Here is a 21,964-nt window from a genome sequence, read left to right on the forward strand (position 1 = left end):
CATTGCCTTCCTCTGAGGCTGAGAGGCAGTGACTGGCCCAAGGTCACCCAGTGAGCTTCATGGCTGTGTGGGGATTCGAACCCTGGTCTCCCAGGTCGTAGTCCAACACTCTAACCACTATGCCACACTGGCTCTCCTGAAAAACATTAAGTGTAGTAAAATACTTACCCTTGACACATCGTGGAAGAGCAGGCTGCCATGTACTGTCAGCCCCGCATTTAACATAGTTGACCCCCACCAGAGTATATCCATGATCACACTCAAACATTACAGCACTTTCATACGTGTATGAAGGCTGATATGAAGTTGTCATTCTTCCATTTTCAATTTCGGGTCTACGGCACGCAACCACTGAAAAGAGAAGAGCAGCATTTGACAGGATACTGACTTAGTTTGCACATAAAACTAAGCCAAGATTTATTAACCCTCCATAGGAACTTAACTATGGTTTATTTACTGCCAACAAACTGAAGCCATGGTTTGTTTTAACTACAGTATGGCATTACTTTCTTAACGATGGTTTGGCCACCCCAAGCACTCATCAAGGTGCAAAGGTACAAGGCAAGAGCAGCTGGAAAACAAACCAAACTTTGGAAAAACAAGCCATGCTTTGTTTTATTATCTGTGGAACAATTCATAGTTAAGTTGTGGTTTGTTAATGTTGTGTGTGTGCGTGTATAGATCATACAGGGATGGAATCCAAGAGCCGTTTAGAACAGGAATAAGATAGGCCAGGCAAGTTTCTTGTAAGAGTCTTTACTAGGCAAAGACATTAGACACAGTTCTCTCTTCACAGACATTTTCCCCACACTCTGAGACACAGCAAGATGTCTCTTATCTACTTCCCAGCCAGCTACTGACCTTGGCAAAACTGGCGCTCTGTTCTTCCAGCTTAACCCTTCTGCTTCAGGTTTCACTCTCTCTGCTAAAAACCCTGTCTGTGAGTCTCACAGCATGCTTCACTGACCAACAGCCCCCACCTGAGACTCGCAGATTCACAGATTACAAATTGCTCACTATTACATTTCTACAATATTAACTTTTCATTACAATACATGGTTTGTGTTCTTTACAGTTTCTATTTATATTTTCAGGTCAGTTCTTGTTCCTTTATTTCTTTATTTACACAGATTTCACAGATTCATGTTTGTTCACTTTCATTTGATAATACATTTACATTTCATTCCTCAATACAATACTTCCACATTAGATCCATTGTTTCTTTATCTATTGGTCCTTCTTTTTCCCATTCTACTGGAATTTCATCTGTCTCATCATTCTGTTGTGTAATATTAAATGTGAATCTCTGAGGTGGTTGACCTTTCGTTTTTCTCTCTGACCTCCTGACATTATCTATTTCCATTTCTTCTTCACTCTCTATTTTACTTGGACCTGCACCTGTGCCTGCACTGGTACTTGGCATTTCTGTATCTTGCATTGCCATGTCTTCACCTCTCAGTCTTTTTACAGTACGTTTGCCACCATGTATTAGATCAGTCAATGCAGTTTTTAATGGAATTTGCTGTCCAAAAGGAACATCAGTTGCTTCCTGCTTGATTGCACTATCTAGGATCACTGTTTGACTGTCTCTCCAAGGTTTATCTATCACCTTTATGTTTCTGCTTAACACTACTTGTTGTTTCTCAGGCAACCAAACTCTATAATATGAATTCTGAAATCCCAAAATGCGTCCTGCTTGAGCTCTTGATTGTTTTGCAATATGTACCCAGCATTTTGCCCCAAAACGTTCTATGTGTTTCACCCTGGGTTTTCTTCCAGTCAATTTCTCATAGGGAGACATGCCTATTGTTCTGTGCATGAGGCGGTTCTGAATATAAACAGTGTACAGAATACATTCACCCCAATAAGTATTATTCATATCAGCATCTGCTAGCATTGCTCTCAATGAATCCTGCAATGACCGGTTCCTCCTCTCTGCCGTTCCGTTGGAGGATGGGCTGAAGGGAGCAGTGAGACTCTGTATTATTCCCTTCTTTTCCAAATATGTTTTAAATGAATTACTGGTAAATTCACCACCTCTATCTGATCTGATATTTTTGATAACAACCCCATATTGTGTCTCTGTTCTCTGTATAAATGTCTTCAATTTCTCTTCTGCATCACTTTTCTTTTTCAATAAGAACACATGTGTAAATCTGGAGAAATCATCCACAATCACTAAATAAAACCTTGCTCCACCTTTTGAGCACTGAAAAGGTCCAGCCAAATCCACATGTATGAGCTGATAAGGTTCAGTGGTCGTGCTTTCACAGCTCTTATTTACTGGAGTCACAGTCATTTTTGTTTTATAGCATACCTCACACTCATCCACATGCTCACAATGTGTTAACTTCAAGTCTTGACTATGCTTTGGGGTGTTTATTATCTTTTCGAAATGTGCGTGTGCCAGTTTTCTGTGCCATTCATGGAAACAATTATCATGTTTATCTTTATTAACTCCTATCCAGGCACACATGGGTTTATCAAGATTGCACTCAACCATGAACATTTTATTCTGTAATTTCCCTTGCATGCATATTTCACCATCTTTTCTCACAAAACATCTATCCCCTTCAAATGTAACTTTACAACCTATTTGAGCCAATTTTCTTACTGATAGAATGTTATATTTTAAAACAGAAACCAGTAATACATCTGTTAAAATTCCCAAATTACCCATCTTCAGCGTGCCTGTTGCAATCGCGTCCTGAGTCGATCCGTCAGCCAGATAAAGCTTCTCCTGCGTCGGCTTTGAAGTGTAAAATAAACTAGAGTCTGTGATTAGGCAATTAGACGCTCCACTGTCAAGAAGCCACTTAGAGTTAATGAGTTTATTGTCCTCCTTAGAAACAAAGTTCACGCTTGTTCTCTGACTTCCAAAGCCCGTTATTCCTCTTCTTTAAACAATGTCTCTGTATATGTCCACGTGACCCACAAAAATAACATATTTTAGTCTCTTGCCTGCTTCTTTGAGATTGTTGTTGCTCAGTCACAGTCACAGTCTCTTTTATCTCTGTTTTCTTATTTTCTTGTCTTCTATTCCACTCTTGTTGAAGTTTCTGTTCTACAAAGTCTAAATTCAGATGTCCGTCAGGTAAAGTTTCCAGACTCGAGACCAGCACATCCCATTTTTGATTAAACGAAGATAACAGGATATAGACCATCTGAATGTCACTATGATGCACTCCTCTATCTTGCAGCTCAGCATTTAATCTCCGAAATTCAGCCAGATGCTCTGTCATAGTCACTTCATCTGTAAAACGCATCTGATAAAGTTTCTGTGCTAAGCACAGCCTGCTCCCCGCAGTTTGCTGTACATGAGCGGCTTTTAACTTTTCCCACATCTGATTAGCTGTCGGCTCATTACTCACCAGCAACAGTTGAGAATCAGACAGCCCCAGAGTAATAAAAGCCTTCGCTTTCTCGTCTTTCTTCAACCACGCTGCTGAAGGAGCTGCCGGAGGGGTTTTTTCTACAACATCATTCACCTCTTCTTTAATCAGAACTGCTCTCATTCTCAGCTGGAGTAGTTTACAGCACTCAGTCTCTCCATCGGCATCCCGGATAACAGATTTACAGCCATGTTGCCCACTCTTACTTGCCTCTTTCTCGCACTTTGTTTCTCTCCGCACCAACGCCACGTCAACAGCTCTCGAACCCGCTACCATGTATGATAAGCTGGGCCCATAACCCCTGTTGCGTGTGTGCGTGTATAGATCGTACAGGGATGGAATCCAAGAGCCGTTTAGAACAGGAATAAGATAGGCAAGGCAAGTTTCTTGTAAGAGTCTTTACTAGGCAAAGACATTAGACACAGTTCTCTCTTCACAGACATTTCCCCCACACTCTGAGACACAGCAAGATGTCTCTTATCTACTTCCCAGCCAGCTACTGACCTTGGCAAAACTGGCGCTCTGTTCTTCCAGCTTAACCTTTCTGCTTCAGGTTTCACTCTCTCTGCTAAAAACCCTGTCTGTGAGTCTCACAGCATGCTTCACTGACCAACAGTTAAAACTATAGCTTAGTGTTGAACCAGGCCAATGTCTCCACCAAATAAGCAGTAGGAAAACCAGCAAGAACCACCCACCTTTGGACAAAAGTAAATATAATTAGTCAGGCCTGTTCTGTAGAAGCTGTAGAGGCCAAATTCAAAATGGGCACACAAGAACCAATTCCATTTCTTGTGCCTTCAAATAACTAACTGACCAAATAAGAAGATACAATCTCATCAGTTTAATTTGATTATTTGTTTTACAGCTTTATAAGATAAAATAATATACAAAAGATTAAACTCTTAAAAGAGTAATTCTACAATTAAACAATTAAAATCCCATAACATACCCTGGGTCAGGTTTCAGGTAAAGCCTTCTTAAACAAAAACGTTTTCAGTAGGTACCTCATCATCATGATGATGGATGCCTACCTAATTTCATAACACTAAAAGCCTGGTTTCTAGTACAAACTAAGTGCATCTCTGGAGTATGCAGTATTCTCAGCAGTGCCCCATCTCAGGAGTGCAATTGCCAGACAGGACATATGGGGTGAAGAGGTCCCTCAGACACCCTGGTTCCAAGTGTTTAGGACTTTTAATGCTAAAAGCAATACAATGTCTTAAACAACTTGAAACCAGGTTACCTAATACCTCAGATTTTAGGGGACTGATCCAGGCACTGACCTGAGCCAAATCTGCTTAGTTTCAGCAAGGTGGCTATACCATGTAGCTCATCTGCTGAAGTTATTTCACCAAAGTATACTTGACAGATTCTATCCACTGAGTATTGCTAAGAAAGCAACACATATGTGCAAGTTGTTAATCATGAGACTGGTTTTCAGCATATAGTAAGCCAGCGTACTACAGGGTAGTTAGGTTATTATGCATTTTAATGATTATTTCTGCTCAATGCAAGATTTGTTTCATATTGATATTGCACAGACAGCCCTTGGGATGTGGAAAGCCAAAAAAAGAAAGAAAAAAATCACCAAGGATAACAATTACTTCTTAATAGTGTCCCTATACAGGAAACAAGATATACTGTGTTATTATTCTTTGTATATCAAACACAACAATGCAATCCTGCTAAAGAGAGTAATGATTAAGTCCAATTGAAACTACTACAATAAATTACTCACAACTAAATCTAAGTTTCTGTGTTTTTAATGTGCTATGTACTAGTGACTATCTTTGATTAGATCAGGGCCATAAGCTCCTCTCAAAGTTTAAAACAAGCACCTCATTTCTGGGACAATACTACCGCATCTCCTTTTGTAATCTGAAAGGAGCAGTGTGGGAAGGCTTTCAAAGCCCCTGCCCTGCTCTGATCCTTTCAACCTGCAACAATGGAGGTTGAAAGGGGGAGCATGGGAAAGGCTTTTGCAGTCCTCCCCATGTGTCTCATTTGCACCCCTGATGTCAGAGGCGCAAAGCAACAGCACAGGGAGGATTGCAAAGGGCTTTGGAAGACTCCACTGTGTTTGTGGAAAGGATCCATGTGGGGCAGTTTCAGAAAGCAACACTGGGAGAGAGAAGCTGTTTCCAACAAATGGAAATCACTTCCCTCTCCTTCAGTAAAATATGTTCCTACTACCCATCAGCTGATGAGTGGATCTTGCTCCAGCAAAGGAATAATTGGGAACCCACTTTAAGTTTCCAATATTTCCTTTAAAGCCACACCCATACCTGCCCCACATCTGACATTATGTATGTCATCACGTGTAGGGCAGGTGTGTGTGGCCTCCCCACAATGGCTTGGTGGGCCAAATGGGGAGGCCTGTTGTGCCAAGTTTGATCTGTGGGCTGGAGGCTCCCCACCCCTGACCCTGCCAAGTTAGCTCATTCTAGCAAGAAACTACTACTACTACCACCACCACCACCACTACCACCACCACCACCCCCTTCACGAATAGTCCCAGGAAGGGTTACAAAATCTAAATACAATATTAAAAAGAATTAAAACACATTTCAATCACAAGAATTTACCAGCCATTTTGCACAAAGCAAGATAACAAACTGCAGAAAAGATGCCAAACATTAATTTCCATCACCTTTACATTCAGGTGCAGGTGCACTCCACTTCCCGTCTACGCCATTTTCTGCAATTACACATGAAAGAGTCCGGGTCCCAATAAGGGACAAACCTCTATTACAGGTGTATGTCACTGCTGAGCCATATTCATAGTCATCTCTATCTTGACCACTATGCTTGCCATTATCAATATCAGGAGGGGAGTAGCAAGGGATTCCTGGGAAAAGAAGCAAAATTATCAGTACAGTTTGCCCACAATTGCAGAAGTATCACTATTAGTATCGTGTACTTGGACTAAAGATTTTCACTGAAAATATGTTCTAATTTCTGAAGTTGTCACTTGATATTACTTGTAGGCATGTGCATGTTTTTATACTTGTACATAAGTTGTTTGAGTTTCCCTTTTCTGAAAAAACAACCATCAACAATTAATGATGATGATGACATGAATCCATTTTGGATGAAGCCCAAATGCCAACAAGTAGACTGCTTTGAAGACACTTGAACCTCCTCTGATCTGAAGTGAATCTTTCGTGAAGCCAGCAGACCCTTTAGCTGTCAAAGCCCCTATGCCACCCTCAGAGGAGAGACTGTTCTGAGGGGGAAAAAGTGTATCAGGCCAACTAATAAAGGGGGAGGAAGGCTACAACATAAAAACAGTTGATGGCGATGGTGAGGTCAACTCCCCCAATCAAAAACTCTGGTTCCCCAAGGGTATTTTGTGGGGGAGACCTCCCAGCTTTATTTTCTTCATACAAGTCAACTGAGACCGAATCTGAGAATAATAAATGCTGTCATCTGAAAACAGTCGGAGGGGGGACCCCGTGCCCCAAACCCTGTTGACCCAAGAGGTTTTTGCAGGGATGCGATCCCTTCCCCATCTTCTTCACTAACATCAGGCATACAGCCCATGCATATCTATGGAGGCAGGGCCATCTTCACAGACATGCAAAGAGAAATAATAAAGTTCAAACACCTAAAAACCACTGAGAAAGGACAGAGAACACCCTCACCCAGCAAAGACCCTGTTGCACCGAGGGTCCTTGGCAGGGAACCCCCTCCCACCACCTGAAATGAGTATTGTAAAACAGAATCCAGCATGCTAAAGATGCGCAGGACAAGTTATGCCAGATAGCATAGATATTGGATTTAATGGGGGAGGGGGGAGATGAAGAAGAGGAGCCATGGCTCAGAGATGGAGCACATGCTTTGCATTTAGATAGTCCCAGGTTCAATCGCTGACATCTCTAGTCAAAAGGATTTGAGGTAGGAGGATTTGGAAAGACTTCTCTCTGAGACTTTGGAGAGCATTACAAGTCAGGACAGAGAACACTGTACCAGATGGACTAATGGTCTGGCTCAGTATAAGCCAGTCTCAGGTGGTTCTGACACCATCTTGACAATCCTGTTTTCTTTTTAGTATGACATTTTACTTGACATTGCCTGATATATATTAATGCCTTGGCTTGTATATACAATTGGAAGAATCTAACAAAGTAGTCCTACTAACACAATGATTTCTGTGCAGGGGAACTTTCCCTCCCTCTCCCTGCACCATCCCGAAATCTGTTCTGAAAGCACAGATTTCGGGTGTGTGTGGAGAGCAAACTCCGTTACACAGCCAAAGAGTTAAATTGTACACAGTCCTGATTCTTTTTTTTTTATGACTTGGTGATTGACAAATACTGTCATAAAGGAAATCAAGCAAATACTTACAATCCAATAGAATCTATCTAGACTCCTGAACCCACCCATAGTATAGTGATTTGAAGGGGGTACATGGACAGGCTGTAGAAAGGTTAAAGCAACCTAGCCTGGGTGTAACACCACAAAACTGCAGGTACATGGACAGAACAGGCCACAGTGATATCCTTCTAGAAACAAAAACTCTTTCTTGACAAGAAATGAACAGACACTTAAACCATTCTGTCAGGCATGAAAAGGAGTCTGTATCATTAATACTAGAATGTCAAGAAAATTACAGTCGTTATTTTTATTTATTTATTTATTTATTACATTTGTATACTGCTCTATAGCCGAAGCTCTCTGGGAGGTTTACTACAATTAAAACATTAAAAACAAATATACAAATTTAAAAACACATTTTTAAAAAACAATTTGAAAACACATGCTAAAATTCCTGGGAGAAGAGCAAAGTCTTGACCTGGTGCCGAAAAGATAACAGTGCTGGTGCCAGGCGCACCTCATCAGCAAGATCATTCCATAATTTGGGGGCCACCACTGAGAAGGCCCTCCCTCTTGTTGCCACACTCCCAGCTTCCCTCCCAATAGGCACCTGGAGGAGGGACTTGGATGTTGAGCATAATGTACAGGTGGGTTTGTGTCGGGAGAGGTGTTGCATCAGGTATTGTGGTCCCAAGCTGTGTAAGGCTTTCTAGGTTAAAACCAGCACCTTGAATTGAGCTCGGAAATATACAGGCAGCCAATGCAAGCAGGCCAGAATGGGTTTTATATGTTCGAACCGTCTGGTCCCTGTTACCAATCTGGCCACTGCAGTTTGCACAAGCTGCAGTTTCCGAACCATCTTCAAAGACAGCCCCACATAGAGCGCATTGCAGTAATCTAACTTGGAGGTTACCAGAGCATGGACCACTGAAACCAGGTTATCCCTGTCCAGATAGAGGCATAGCTGGGCCACCAACCAAAGTTGGTAGAAGGCACTCCGTGCCACCAAGCCTACCTGAGCCTCAAGTGACAGAGATGGTTCTAGGAGAACCCCCAAGCTACGAACCTGCTCCTTCAGGGGGAGTGCAACCCCATCCAGAATAGGTTGGCCATCCACAATTCGGTCAGAAAAACCACCCACTAACATCATCTCAGTCTGGTCTGGATTGAGTCTCAGCCCTCATCCAGTCCATTGGCTCAGCCAGGCACCGGTTCAGCACATTGACAGCCTCACCTGAAGAAGATGAAAAGAAGAAATAGAGCTGCGTGTCATCAGCATACTGATGGCAATGCACTCCAAAGCTCCGGATCACTGCACCCAATAGTTTCGTGTAGATGTTGAACAGCATGGGGGACAGAACTGACCCCTGTGGAACCCCATACTGGAGAGTCCAGGGTGCCGAGCAATGTTCCCCAAGCACTACCTTTTGGAGCTGACCCGCCAAGTAAGAGCGGAACCACCGCCATGCAATCCCTCCCACTCCCAACTCAGCCAGTCTTCCCAGAAGGATACCGTATCAAAAGCCATTTTTAATGGATTTCAAGCCTGGCTTTTAGTATATATATACCAGTGGGTTAACAGCACCTCATCAAAACATCCAACATTAAAATTCCAAAATATAAAAAGTAACAGTAAGAACTATTAACATTAAAAAGAGTAACACACACACAAAAAATCAGATAAAACAGTTAAAAGAGGAAAAAGCCCTCGAATGCAGACAGAAGAGAACCTTCTGGTGCTCCCCAACCTAAACATTTTCAAGGCAGAAGCCAGCACGGCTTTAGTGATTCCTTTGCCTTTTTACTAACGTGAACCTGACTCCTCCCTGCTTGATTTTTTGATGACAACTGCATCAGTTCCTATTCATGTGTGATTTTGTAAACAAAGCTGTGTCATTTCAGCACATCAATTTCCTGTTCTGAAAAGCTGCAGACCTAGTAAGCTCATGGACAACAACCACTATGATGAGTACCTTGGACTACATCATCATCATCAAACCTATTAGACTGTTGGTACTGGGGGACTTCAACGTCCATGCCGAGACTGCTTTATCTGGGGCGGCTCAGGACTTCATGGCGTCCATGACAACCATGGGGCTGTCTCAGTTTGTTACTGGCCCGACGCATGTGTCGGGACATACCCTTGATTTGATCTTCGCCACTGGACAGGGAGATGGTGATCTGGAGGTTGGGGTTTTTTCATCTACCCCATTGTCATGGACAGATCACCGCTTGCTGAAGTTTAGGCTCACAGCAACCCTTTCCCTCTGCAAGGGTGGAGAACCTATTAAATTGGTCCACCCCCAGAGATTAATGGATCCTGAGGGTTTCCAAAGGGCTCTGGGGGATTTTCCGACTGAGAAGACTGGCGCTCCTGTTGAAGCCCTGGTTGAACTGTGGAATACGGAGATGACCCGGGCGGTTGACACAATCGCTCCCATGCGCCCCCTCCTATGTAGAGCTCATGCAGCTCCATGGTATACCTTGGAGCTGAGAGCGATGAAGCAAGAGAGGAGGAGGCTTGAGTGCAGATGGAGGCGGACTCCTGACGAATGCAATTATGCCTTGGTAAGTGCCTGCTCTAAGCGATATACAGCAGCGGTGAGGGCAGCAAAAAAGAGATATTTTGCTGCCAGTATTAAGGCATCACTCTCTCGCCCAGCGGAGCTTTTTAAAACTGTACGAGGGCTTTTACATCTTGGCCCTCGGAATACTATAGATTCATCTGTAGCCCGCTGTGATGAGTTCGCTGGACACTTCCAAGACAAGATCGCTAGCATTCGTCGGGACTTAGACTCCAATATTATAGCAGTTGGATTCAATGAAGCATCCAGACCACGGTCTTGTCTTCATTTATTGGATGAGTTTCAGTTGGTGCAGCTTGAGGATGTTGACAAGATCCTTGGACTGGTGCGGGTGACCACGTCTGTGCTGGATCCTTGCCCCTCTTGGCTGGTGAAAGCTGGTAGGACCGGAACCACCGTCTGGGCCAAGGAGGTAATCAATGCCTCTTTGCGAGAGGGAGTGGTCCCTGACTGCCTAAAAGCGGCGGTAGTGAGACCACTCCTGAAGAAACCCTCCTTGGACCCAGATAACTTGAACAACTATAGACCTGTGGCGAATGTTCCGTTCCTGGGCAAGGTTCTGGAGCGGGTGGTGGCCGGCCAGTTCCAGGGGCTCTTGGATGACACTGATTATCTTGATCCGTTTCAATCCGGTTTTAGGCCTGGGTTTGGTACCGAAACAGCCTTGGTCGCCCTGTATGATGACCTTTGTCGGGAGAGGGACAGGGGGAGTGTGACCCTGTTGATTCTCCTTGATCTCTCAGCTGCTTTTGATACCATCGACCATGGTATCCTTCTGGGGAGACTCACGGAGTTGGGAGTTGGGGGTACTGCTTGGCAGTGGCTCCGCTCCTACTTGGTGGGTCGTCAACAGAAGGTAGTGCTTGGGGAACACTGTTCGACACCCTGGACTCTCCATTGTGGAGTCCCACAGGGATCGGTACTGTCCCCCATACTTTTCAACATCTATATGAAGCCGCTGGGTACGGTCATCAGGAGTTTTGGAGTGCGTTGTCACCAGTACGCTGATGACACGCAACTCTATTTCTCCTTTTCATCTTCTTCAGGTGAGGCTGTTAACGTACTAAACCGTTGCCTGGCCGCGATAATGGACTGGATGGGAGCTAACAGACTGAAGCTTAATCCAGACAAGACCGAGACGCTGTTAGTGAGTGCCTTCTCTGCCCAGATGGTGGATGTTCACCCTGTTCTGGATGGGGTTACACTCCCCTTGAAAGAACAGGTTCGTAGCTTGGGAGTTCTTTTTGACTCTTCCTTGTCTCTTGAGGCTCAGGTGGCCTCAGTGGCAAGGAATGCTTTTTACCATCTCCGATTGGTAGCCCAGCTACGTCCCTATCTGGACAGTGACGACCTCGCCTCAGTTGTTCATGCTCTGGTAACTTCTAGATTGGACTACTGCAATGCGCTCTACGTTGGGCTGCCCTTGAAGACAGTTCGGAAACTACAGTTAGTCCAGAATGCAGCGGCCAGATTGTTGACGCGGACAAGAAGGTCCGCTCATATCACACCTGTTCTGGCTCGTCTGCACTGGCTTCCTATTTGTTTCCGGGCTACATTCAAAGTGCTGGTTTTGACCTATAAAGCCTTACACGGCATGGGACCGCAATACCTGGTGGAGCGCCTCTCCCAATATGAAACTACCCGTACACTGCGCTCAACATCTAAGGCCCTCTTCCGAGTACCATCCCATCGAGAAGCTCGGAGGGTGGTGACTAGAAATAGGGCCTTTTCGGTTGTGGCTCCCGAACTGTGGAATGGTCTCCTTGATGAGGTGCGCCTGGCACCGACGCTGCTATCTTTTCGGCGCCAGGTGAAAACCTTTTTATATTCCCAGGCATTTTAATGCGTATTAGTATATGTATTTGATGTATTTTGCTACTGTTTGATTATTTTGTTTACCTTTGTTGGTTTGATTTTATTGTATTATTGTATTTATATATTTTGATTGCTTTATTGTATGTACACCGCCCAGAGAGCCCTTGGGCTTAGGGCGGTATATAAATAAAATAAAATAAATAAATAAATAAATATTACCCACCCTTCAGCATAAAGTACCAAGGTGGGTCACAATATAAAATACATTATTAAAAACAGTGTAAAACAGATTATATCAGAGAGCACCCTGGACTTTATATATTGGATGAGGATGGGGAAGGAAAAATGGATGACAGAGAATAATGTGGACACATTAGACACATCTCAAGGTTTAATTCTATATTAAAGCAGATGAATACATACGCAATAAAGGGAGTTATATGGAAAGACATTGGGATAAACTTAATAAGCTTAAATTAAGAGATCATCTTACGCTGGCAAAAAGGAGGATCTCTATTCCAATCAACACTGGTGCCTATCACGATACACTGAACATTTTTTCGGCCGATTAATCTGTACCTAAAGGGAAAGAGAAACCTTGCATTTTAGTTCAGTCTAGGCTGAGCAATCCGTTTAATTCCAGATACAGGAATGATGTTTTAAAGAAGTGCTGCCCAAACGTCATGCCAACATAAAACCCCTTGTTAATGTAGCTGTAGCTTGGGTAACAGGTTGCAATGCTATCAATAAAACAGAGCTTGGCTTTTCAACATTCAAGATACTAGACCTCCTCAGGTCAGGATGAAATACTTGCTGGGACTCACTTTTGTACTCTAGACTCCACAGAATGCGTTAAAGCAAGGATGGGGAACCTTTTTCAGCTGGAGAGTGGTGGGCAGGGCCGGAGGCAAAAAAGGGCAGAGGAGCGCTTGTAAATTTTACCTAGTTTCAGCACACACTGAATGTCCCTCTCTATCCTCCATCCAGGAAGCAAGAGGTGTTAGCACAGCTCAAGGACGCATTCCAACCAGGCAAAAGCACTTCAGGAAGATTTTGAGCAGAGCTGGTGATGGTGTGGCCTGTAGAGAGTCTGAGGGCCAGATAGAGAGGCTTGGAGCACTGCATTTGGCTCCCAGGTCTGATGTTCCCCACCCCAGCTTTAAAGGGTCCAGGGATAAGGCACACTTAAAGCAAAACATGCAGCTACTCCATTTACTTTCAAAACTAGCCATCAACACAACGGTTATGACAAAGTGTTGTTCTGCACTGACAGTAGACTGGAACCAGTGATATGTGGTAGAAAGATTTCCAGTACTGTATTTGTCCACAGAAAAGGGTTATATTTTAGAATACATTGTTTCATAAAAGTAATTAGTGACATCGTGAATTAAAACAACAAGTTATATTGGGAGTACAAGATTAAATGCAATACCAGTAAAATCTAAAACCATTGTTTTAATTCACTAATAGGCAAAAACCTTGCGGTTTAAGAACGTACCTATAGCCCACAGCTATTTCTATCAAACTTTAAAAAGCAGGGAAATGGGGCAGCTATAGTGAACGCGCCAGGGGAGCAGGAGATCTGAACTCCTCTCTGAGATATTGGACTGCCCTACAAATTGGTCAAAATGCAAACACCATTTGGGTTGGTCTTTCACAGTCCAATCCACTTGCTGTGTAGCTTGGAAGAATTTGGTAACATGTGCCTCTGAGCATATGGTGAGTGGTGGCAACATCTGCCATCTCCTAAGATAGAGAATTATATTTTTGTATGTTTGTTGGTGTTCTTCTTACTTTGCTTCTTCCCTGTGTTAGTAATGGTTCTACGGAGAATCTAAACTAGAAAAGTTTATTTCCCCCATTATTCATCCTAGAAATCTGTGTCAAATTTATTTTTATTAATTTCAAAGCCTTTTTAATGGTCAGTGTCATATGATGGTGAAGACAGCATTTTTTGTGTTTCAAATTTTTATTTTTTTATTTTTTTTATCATTAATTTTATTCAAATTTTCAAACACAAAACAAAACAAAACAAAAAAGAAACAGATTAAACAATAAAATAAAATGTTGACTTCCGATTTGTCGCAGATCAGTTATAGGTCTATGATATATAACAAACCTGTCTCTTAATATATTACAAAATCACTTTCCTCCAGTAGTTATCTTAATTAATCATCAAATCTCATTAACATCACTTTATTCTTTCCGCAAAAAGTCAAAGAGAGGTTTCCACTCATTGAGAAATATATCCATCGATTTTTCTCCAAATAAACATGTCAATTAATCCATCTCATCAAGTCTGCTAGGTCCAGTAATTTCAATAGCCATTTCTCCATTATCAGTGCTAATTCCATCTTCCAACTTCCATCCTTGCACCCATAATAATCTTGCTGTCATAGTCATATAGTAAGAGTCTGATGGGAATTTCCTTCATCACAAATATTTCCTTGCCGTCAATTCTGAATGTGTTGCTGAAATATTGTTGTAAAGTCATATCTCTGTTCCTCTTTTTTACGAAATGCATTAGCACATCTCTTGAGAGTTTTTCCATTGTCACATATCTGGAATTAATTCTATAAATTTTCTCTTTTTCAAGTTCCATCAAATCATTCCAGTCCAGAAATTCCATCGAAGCATTGATAACTTTATCTCTGATATCTTCATCAATTTCCCCAGGGACAACGCCAAATTCCAAACAGTAATCTTTATCTCCAGGATCCACAAACTCCAAATATTTTTCCAGTTCCACACTTGATATATCTGTTCCAATCTCCAGGACTTGCATCCTCCCTTTAATTTTTGCCATAAAGTCCAAATCTTTTTCCAATTCCACATTTAATATATCTGATCCAATCTCCAGAATTTGCTCCTTCCCTTTAATTTCTTTTTCATCTTCTATTGGTTGTCCATCTGCTCCTTTTCTCATATAATCCTTTATTTCTTTCAACTCCTGTTTCACTTTACCAAATTCAGTTGCCATCTCTTGTCTACTCTGTCCCAGTTCTTGTTTCGTTATCTTAATCTCATCCATTATCTTCTGAAACATATCCAGAGGGGAAAACCCTTCCAGGGATACATCCAGGGTCTCTGCCACTTCTTTGATTGTCATTCTTAAAGCCAAAGAAAAAACCCTTCAAATTTCCAATATAGCCACAATTTCCAAGCAAAGAGTAATTTGCTTCTTTTTCCAGCAATAAGGGGGTTAATATTCCAGGCCTGTTGACATCATCTGGCCAGCACAGTTCTTATCTCCCGCACGTCCAAGAATGCAAAACAAATTTGGTTCACAACGCCGAACAATTAGTAACATACACAAACAGCAGATTCGTCTAAAGAAAGTAGTCCAAGAAAAAGTAGTCCCAGACATATATCAATCAAATAATCATCTAGATCAGATTTTCTCTTAGGGTAAGTTGCCCCTCATCCGTTTTAATCTTTATAGTTTCCAAATTCAGGCCAGCTTTTTGCCATAAAAAATAAGATAAGCTTCTTAAATTTTCTTTCCTCCTCCTTAATTCCTTGTATAAAAGAGAGAAGTGTAACTCACCCAGGTATCTTGATTTCTGATTCTTAAACAAATCTCTTTTACTGTAGTAATTTAAGCCAAATGATAAGATTAGACAGAAGGAAGCTCGCCCGTTGTGGATTGTTTAAAAGAAAAAATGTCTTGCTTTTTTCAGCCCAGCTTGCTGGAAGTCCTAACTCCGTCCTCGGCTGCCAGGTATGCCCTCCTTTCCCAGGGAATTCCTGATCGATTCCAGCCACCGACAGCCTAAGGAAGTTTCTGTGGATAATCTTCGGTTCACCCTTGCCTGGGAGAACATTTACACCAGTCAAAGTTCCCTTTTGACTGATTTTAAACTGAAAAAAGCTTCCTCTGAGACAGAGCTCATCTCAGAGGCAGCCACAGGCGGAGCAATTCTTCCGGGAAGTCCTTTTGTGTGTGTGTGTGTGTGTGTGTGTTTCAAATTGAAGGTTATGTTCGATTTCTATTTTGGGTGCATTAACAGTGGAATCTGAAACTGCAACTGCAGTTTGATGTAAAATCAGACTGATGCCAATATGTTGCTTCTTAAGCAATGACTCTAACTGTTGGAAAAAAGAGGATGCATGTTTTCAGCCTGCTATGTTTAAATCACTTCATTTACGGCAAGGTGGGCACGGTCAATTAAAAACACAGAACACACATAGCATTTCGCTAGAATATATTTCACCTCCCACTGTTTTATCTTGTGCAAATTGAGACACCCCTGAGGTCCGCTGGAGACTATTCTGCAGAAGTCAGTGCCATTATTCCACAATTATGTTTGGAGTTTTTTTAGTGTAAATTTTGCAAAGTGTTGCTGTATTTCACATAGTCACAGAAACAGAAAAAAGAAAAAGATTTCCTATACAAAACTTCACTAAAATTGCAAAGGAAATCAGACATATTCAAAGTGACCATCTGAACTATATCAACTGTCTTAATAATGTTGCTTCCTCCCTGCTAAAACAAGATCAGCACAGCACGTCTTCTTTCTATTATTTGGGCTGATTGCAGGTGTTGCCACCGCTCACCATATGCTCAGAGGCACATGTTACCAAATTCTTCCAAGCTACACAGGAAGTGGATTGGACTGTGAAAGACCAACCCAAATGGTGTTTGCATTTTGACCAATTTGTAGGGCAGTCCAATATCTCAGAGAGGAGTTCAGGTCTCCTGCTCCCCTGGTGCATTCACTATAGCTGCCCCATTTCCCTGCTTTTTAAAGTTTGATGGAAATAGCTGTGGGCTATAAGTACATTCTTAAACCGCAAGGTTTTTTGCCTATTAGTGAATTTCTCTGCTTTTTAATCCGGAAGGTAAGAAATGGGATCCTGTGCAAGTTTGCTGAGAATGGATCGATCATTTGGATGCTTATTGAGTTCAATGGGATTTACTCCCCTGCAATCATGCTTAGGATAGGTGAAACTGACCACAGGGGGTGGTGAGGGGAGGAGGATGGAGGGGAGGAAACGCAGAGGGGAGGACTGGGAGGGGAGGAGGCAGGAGGGGGGTTGAGGATAGGTTTGATCATTTGCATGTTTATTGAATTCAGTGCGATTTACTCCCCTGCTATCATGCTTAGGATAGGTAAAACTGACTGGGAGGGCGGGCTGGAGTGGGCAGGGGAGGAGGAAGAAGGAAGAGGGGAGGGGAGGAGGAAGGGAGAGGATAGGGGAAGGAAGGAAAAAAGCAGGTCTGATCATTTTCATGCTTATTGAATTCAATGGGATTTACTCCTATGCAATCTTGGTTAGGATAGGAAAAAGTGACCATGGGGGAGGAGGAGTGGGTGTGGGAAAAGGAAGGAGCATATTGGAGGGGGGCAAAGGAAGGGGAAGGGCAGGTTTGATTATTTGCATGCTTATAGAGTTCAATGGTATTTACTTCCGTGCAATCATGCTTAAGATAGGTAAAACTGACCATGGGGAGGAAGAGGAGGAGGGGGAAGATTGTAAGGGGATGGAGGGGCAAAGGAAGGGGGAGGGAAGGGGCAAGAGGGACGGGATAGGAGGGAGGAGAAGGGAGTGTGGGTTTGATCATTTGCATACTTCTCGTGTTCAATGGGATTTATTTCTATGCAATCATGTTTGAAAATGGAAATGGATTGCCTTCAAGTCGATCCCCACGTATGGCGACCCTTTGAATAGGGTTTTCATGGTAAACGGTATTCAGAGGTGGTTTCACCACTGCCTTCCTCTGAGGCTGAGAGGCAGTGACTGGCCCAAGGTCACCCAGTCAGCTTCATGGCTGTGTGGGGATTCGAACCCTGGTCTCCCAGGTCATAGTCCAACACTGACCTGGGGAAGGGGAGGAGATTGGGTGTGTGGGCACTGGGCAGAAGGGAAGCCTCTTTCCTTTCCAAAAGGAAAACGTTGTGAACAGTATCATTCTTTTTCAGGGTTTCCCCCACCTTTTTATTCTACAGCAGGCACATGTAGCCTCCCACCCAAATTTAAACCAAAGCTGTCCCTGGCCACATCCACATGAGGCCTTTATTTCACTATGAACAGTCATGGCTTCTCCCAAAGGATCCTGGGAAGTGTAGTTAGTGAAGGGTGCTGAAAGTTGCTAGGAGATGCCCTGTTCCCCTCACAGAGCTTCAATCAGAGCGGCTGACTGTTAAACCAGTCTGGCCACTGGAGTTCTGTCAGAGGAATAGGAGTCTCCTCTCAGCACTCTTCACAGACTACACTTCCCAGGATTCTCTGAGGAAAGCCATGACTGTCTCAAGTGAAATCAAAGTCTGGTGTGGGTGTGGCCCCCTGATTAGCCAAGCCCAGCACCTGTGAGTCTGGCGTTTAGGATTCTGACAGCTGGTTCTTACTGAGCATGTGCCACATTATCATTGGCTGCTAGCCAAAATTTATTAAATTAATTAAAGATCAGCCAGGCATTTTTTTAACTTTTAAACTGCAGAAGATGAAGGTCAGGGTATGGGGCAAGGTCAGTATGAGGATTAGAGGTACTCTGTGAATATGGCTGATTTTTAATGAATTTCAACAGATTATAAGAACTCTCAGAGAAAAAAGTCAAAAAGGGCTTTGGGGTTTTTCTCTCTCTTTTTAGACTTTGAACTCTCTAGTCTCTGTTTTGTGTATCGCCATGAAAATTTAGAGGGTTGTTTCTGAGTTCAGAACTATATGTTTTGTAAGCTTTTGTTTTGAAATAAGCTTATGGGAAGCATCAGAATGGCATGGGGGGTATTTTCAATTTAACATTGCGGAATGTGAAAAACCCACGCTGGCTATAGTATACAACCACTCTCGTGGCTGTATAATAAATGTTTTCAGGCAACATCCCTTTGAACAACATTTTTTTATACACAAACGCTCTTCAGGCATGCTAAAACGTAGGAGGGTGCTAATTTTCTCATGCCTTTCCATATTTCCCTTTGCAATCTAAATAAAGGGAAGTATGTGTTATCAAGCCTTCACATCTCAAAATATTTACAAGTTTTCTAATAAGAATAAAGCTTTGAATTTGCTTGAATACAACCAAGCTAATGAATGGTCAGTCCCCCCAGGTCAAGGTGGCAGGAACAACATGACAGCACGGGGCTGAGCCAACAGGTTTAAACCAGGGATGGGGGACATATGGCCCTTCAGATGTCGTTGGACCCCAACTCCCACTAGCCCCAGCCAATAAGGGATGATGGGAGTTAAAAGTCCAGCAACATCTGGAGGGCCACAGACTCCTCGTTCTTCGCTTAAATGTTCATCTGAAGAACACACAGAGTCCAGTTGTCCTCCCCATCATAGTCCTGGGGTGGCTGAAGAGAAAGAGCTACAAATTCGAACGTGGCTCAGTGCCTACTCAACACGACAGTGGAGGATAGCATATTAGCACTCAGCCTTACACCAGACAAGACTAATTTAAGGAAAGTATTTGGAATAATAATTAGGGCAACAGCAGACCCTACTAGGTGACAATGAGAATGGTCCATATAAACATTTGAAGAATCTCCAGAAATAGAACAGCAGAATCCTACAGCTCTAGAGTAGGAAACCTGTAGCCCTCCAGATGTTGTTGGACTGCAACTCCCATCAGCCTCACCCAGCATAACCAATAGGCAGGGATTACAGAAGCTGTATTTTGAGGGCCACAGATTCCCCTCACCCTGTTGTAGCTGACAGTAGGCAGAAGTATCTACTCTCATTCCAGCTTGCCAGAAATTGAAGGCTAGGATATTCAAAGCCATATAAAAGGCAGCATGGTACTACAACACAAACATTTAGCTTCCATTTGAAATGTGGCATTGTTGTTAATGTGTCAATTACGACTTATGGTGACCCTATGAATCAGTGACCTCCAAGAGCATCTGTCATGAACCACCCTGTTCAGATCTTGTAAGTTCAGGTCTGTGGCTTCCTTTACGGAATCAATCCATCTCTTGTTTGGCCTTCCTCTTTTTCTACTCCCTTCTGTTTTTCCCAGCATTATTGTCTTTTCTAGTGAATCATGTCTTCTCATCATGTTTCCAAAGTATGACAACCTCAGTTTTATCATTTTAGCTTCTAGCGATAATTCTGGTTTAATCTTTTCTAACACCCAATTATTTGTCTTTTTCGCAGTCCATGGTATCCACCACCACATTTCAAATGAGCTGATTCTTCTCTTATCTCCATAGTAATTTTTAATTTGAGCTGCTGGACTGTTCCCATGCCCCCAGAGGGCCAGCTAAGAAATAACAAAATCAAAGACCCAAATCAAATTTCTTAGAGATCAGGCCTTGCCACTGCTCAGTCACCAAACCTACCAGAAATGGCAGACCTGTTCTCTGATGCTGCTATGCTTATTAATTTATTTGGAGTATTTACTTCCCACCCTCACAATTATAATAAATAGCAAATGGGTCAGATTTTTAACACTAATACTTAATACGTTAAGAATTAATATGTGTCCGTTCCAAACCCCTCCCAGGAATTTTAAACAAAGCAAAGATGTTTTAACAGGTGACCTGCAACATACCCCTCATCACAGCCAAAAATTATTTCATCACCCAGCCGGAAGTCATTCGATTTTACTATTTTGCCATTCTCTAAGGTTGGAGGACGACATCGCCTTCCTAGAAGAAAAATCAGAACAAGCATTTGCACATACAGCCTTAATTCTTAAAAGAATTAAAAAATAATAATTCTCCTTTGAGCACTCTTCCTGATTTGTTTGCGGAGAGGTATACAACATTGTATCAAAAAAAAAAAAAGTTATCCCACACTTTCCAGTGCATTGTCCTGACATGTTCTTTACAGCAAAATGTTGATTTAATTTTTTTTAAAATGTGACTTGTTATGCAAAAGCACCGAATACACGTTAACTGTGCAGCCTGAATTTGCTAGTATGTGATTGAATCCCACCTGCAAAACAGCAACAGCGTGAAGGTGCCCTTAGAAATACTATATTCACTGAAGTGTAATTCAACATTCAGATTTACTGGTAGTCGATAATACTCTTATCTGTTAGGCTGGGTGCAGACATTAGGGTTGCTTCTTTTCTCCTTCAGAGAGATGAAAAAGTTCCTTGCTTGTGTTACGTACACGTACCCGTTTGTCACCTCTGACAGCTAGGTGCTTTGGAGATGTTTTGGATAATACTGATGCTATCCAGTATCAAAAAAGCAACCACTGAGATCATTAAAAACTCCCTTCTGTTTACCACTACAAACCTGTAAAAACACATCCCAACCAGTATTTATCCCAACCAGTTAAGAGGTCAGAGGCAGCAGCTTGGTTCTCTGTGTACAATACTGGACAATTTAGGAATTATTGCTTTAAAAAGTATAACTGCCTTAAATGTATTAAGTACAGCACAGTTTTGTGAGCTAGCTAGACTACAAATTGTGCATTTATGTTCTTAATGTTGCCAGATACAATAAGTAAACCTTGTGCATATTTTAAACACCCACCCCCAAGTCAGTTTTCCCCCATAACTTCAACATTTCAGACATTTTACATCTTTGGCCATAATGGAGAAAAAACATCTGAGTATCTAAGTATTACTGCAAGTTGACGACTTCCAGAATGCTAAATTCAATACACAAGATCCTGCTCCACCTTCGGGAAAAGAGCTGTCACCGCCGACACCTCTAATCTTCATGATAGCATAAGTTATTTTAGCCTTCCAGCATTGTTTATGTGTAGTGCAACTTAGGGAAACGGTTGTTGCAGCAGCTGTATATTACAATTTCCATTCGCTATTTATTCAGAGTATTTATATTTTGCTTGGTAGGACAGCTTAGAATATATTTAAAACAGAAATACAATAAAACAGACAAAAATCAGTAGGGAAGAGCAAGTTGTATATAAGTTTAACTCTAGTTCTCAGATGTTCCA

At 42.4% G+C, this 21,964-nt stretch overlaps 1 protein-coding gene across 1 annotated transcript in view; it reads right to left on the minus strand.

The window, feature by feature from the left end:
• Positions 1–21,964, minus strand: part of CR1 (complement C3b/C4b receptor 1 (Knops blood group)) — a 296,948-nt gene that overhangs the window by 204,452 nt on the left and 70,532 nt on the right. Inside the window, exons 10-13 of the mRNA XM_061630611.1 lie at positions 20,604–20,700; positions 12,603–12,688; positions 6,043–6,240; positions 169–351 (exon numbers count right to left, since the gene is read on the minus strand). Coding sequence (XP_061486595.1) covers positions 169–351; positions 6,043–6,240; positions 12,603–12,688; positions 20,604–20,700 — 564 coding nt within the window. The remainder of the gene's footprint in view (positions 1–168; positions 352–6,042; positions 6,241–12,602; positions 12,689–20,603; positions 20,701–21,964) is intronic.

The sequence above is a fragment of the Rhineura floridana genome, chromosome 6, assembly GCF_030035675.1.
Source record: "Rhineura floridana isolate rRhiFlo1 chromosome 6, rRhiFlo1.hap2, whole genome shotgun sequence".
NCBI lineage: Eukaryota > Metazoa > Chordata > Lepidosauria > Squamata > Rhineuridae > Rhineura > Rhineura floridana.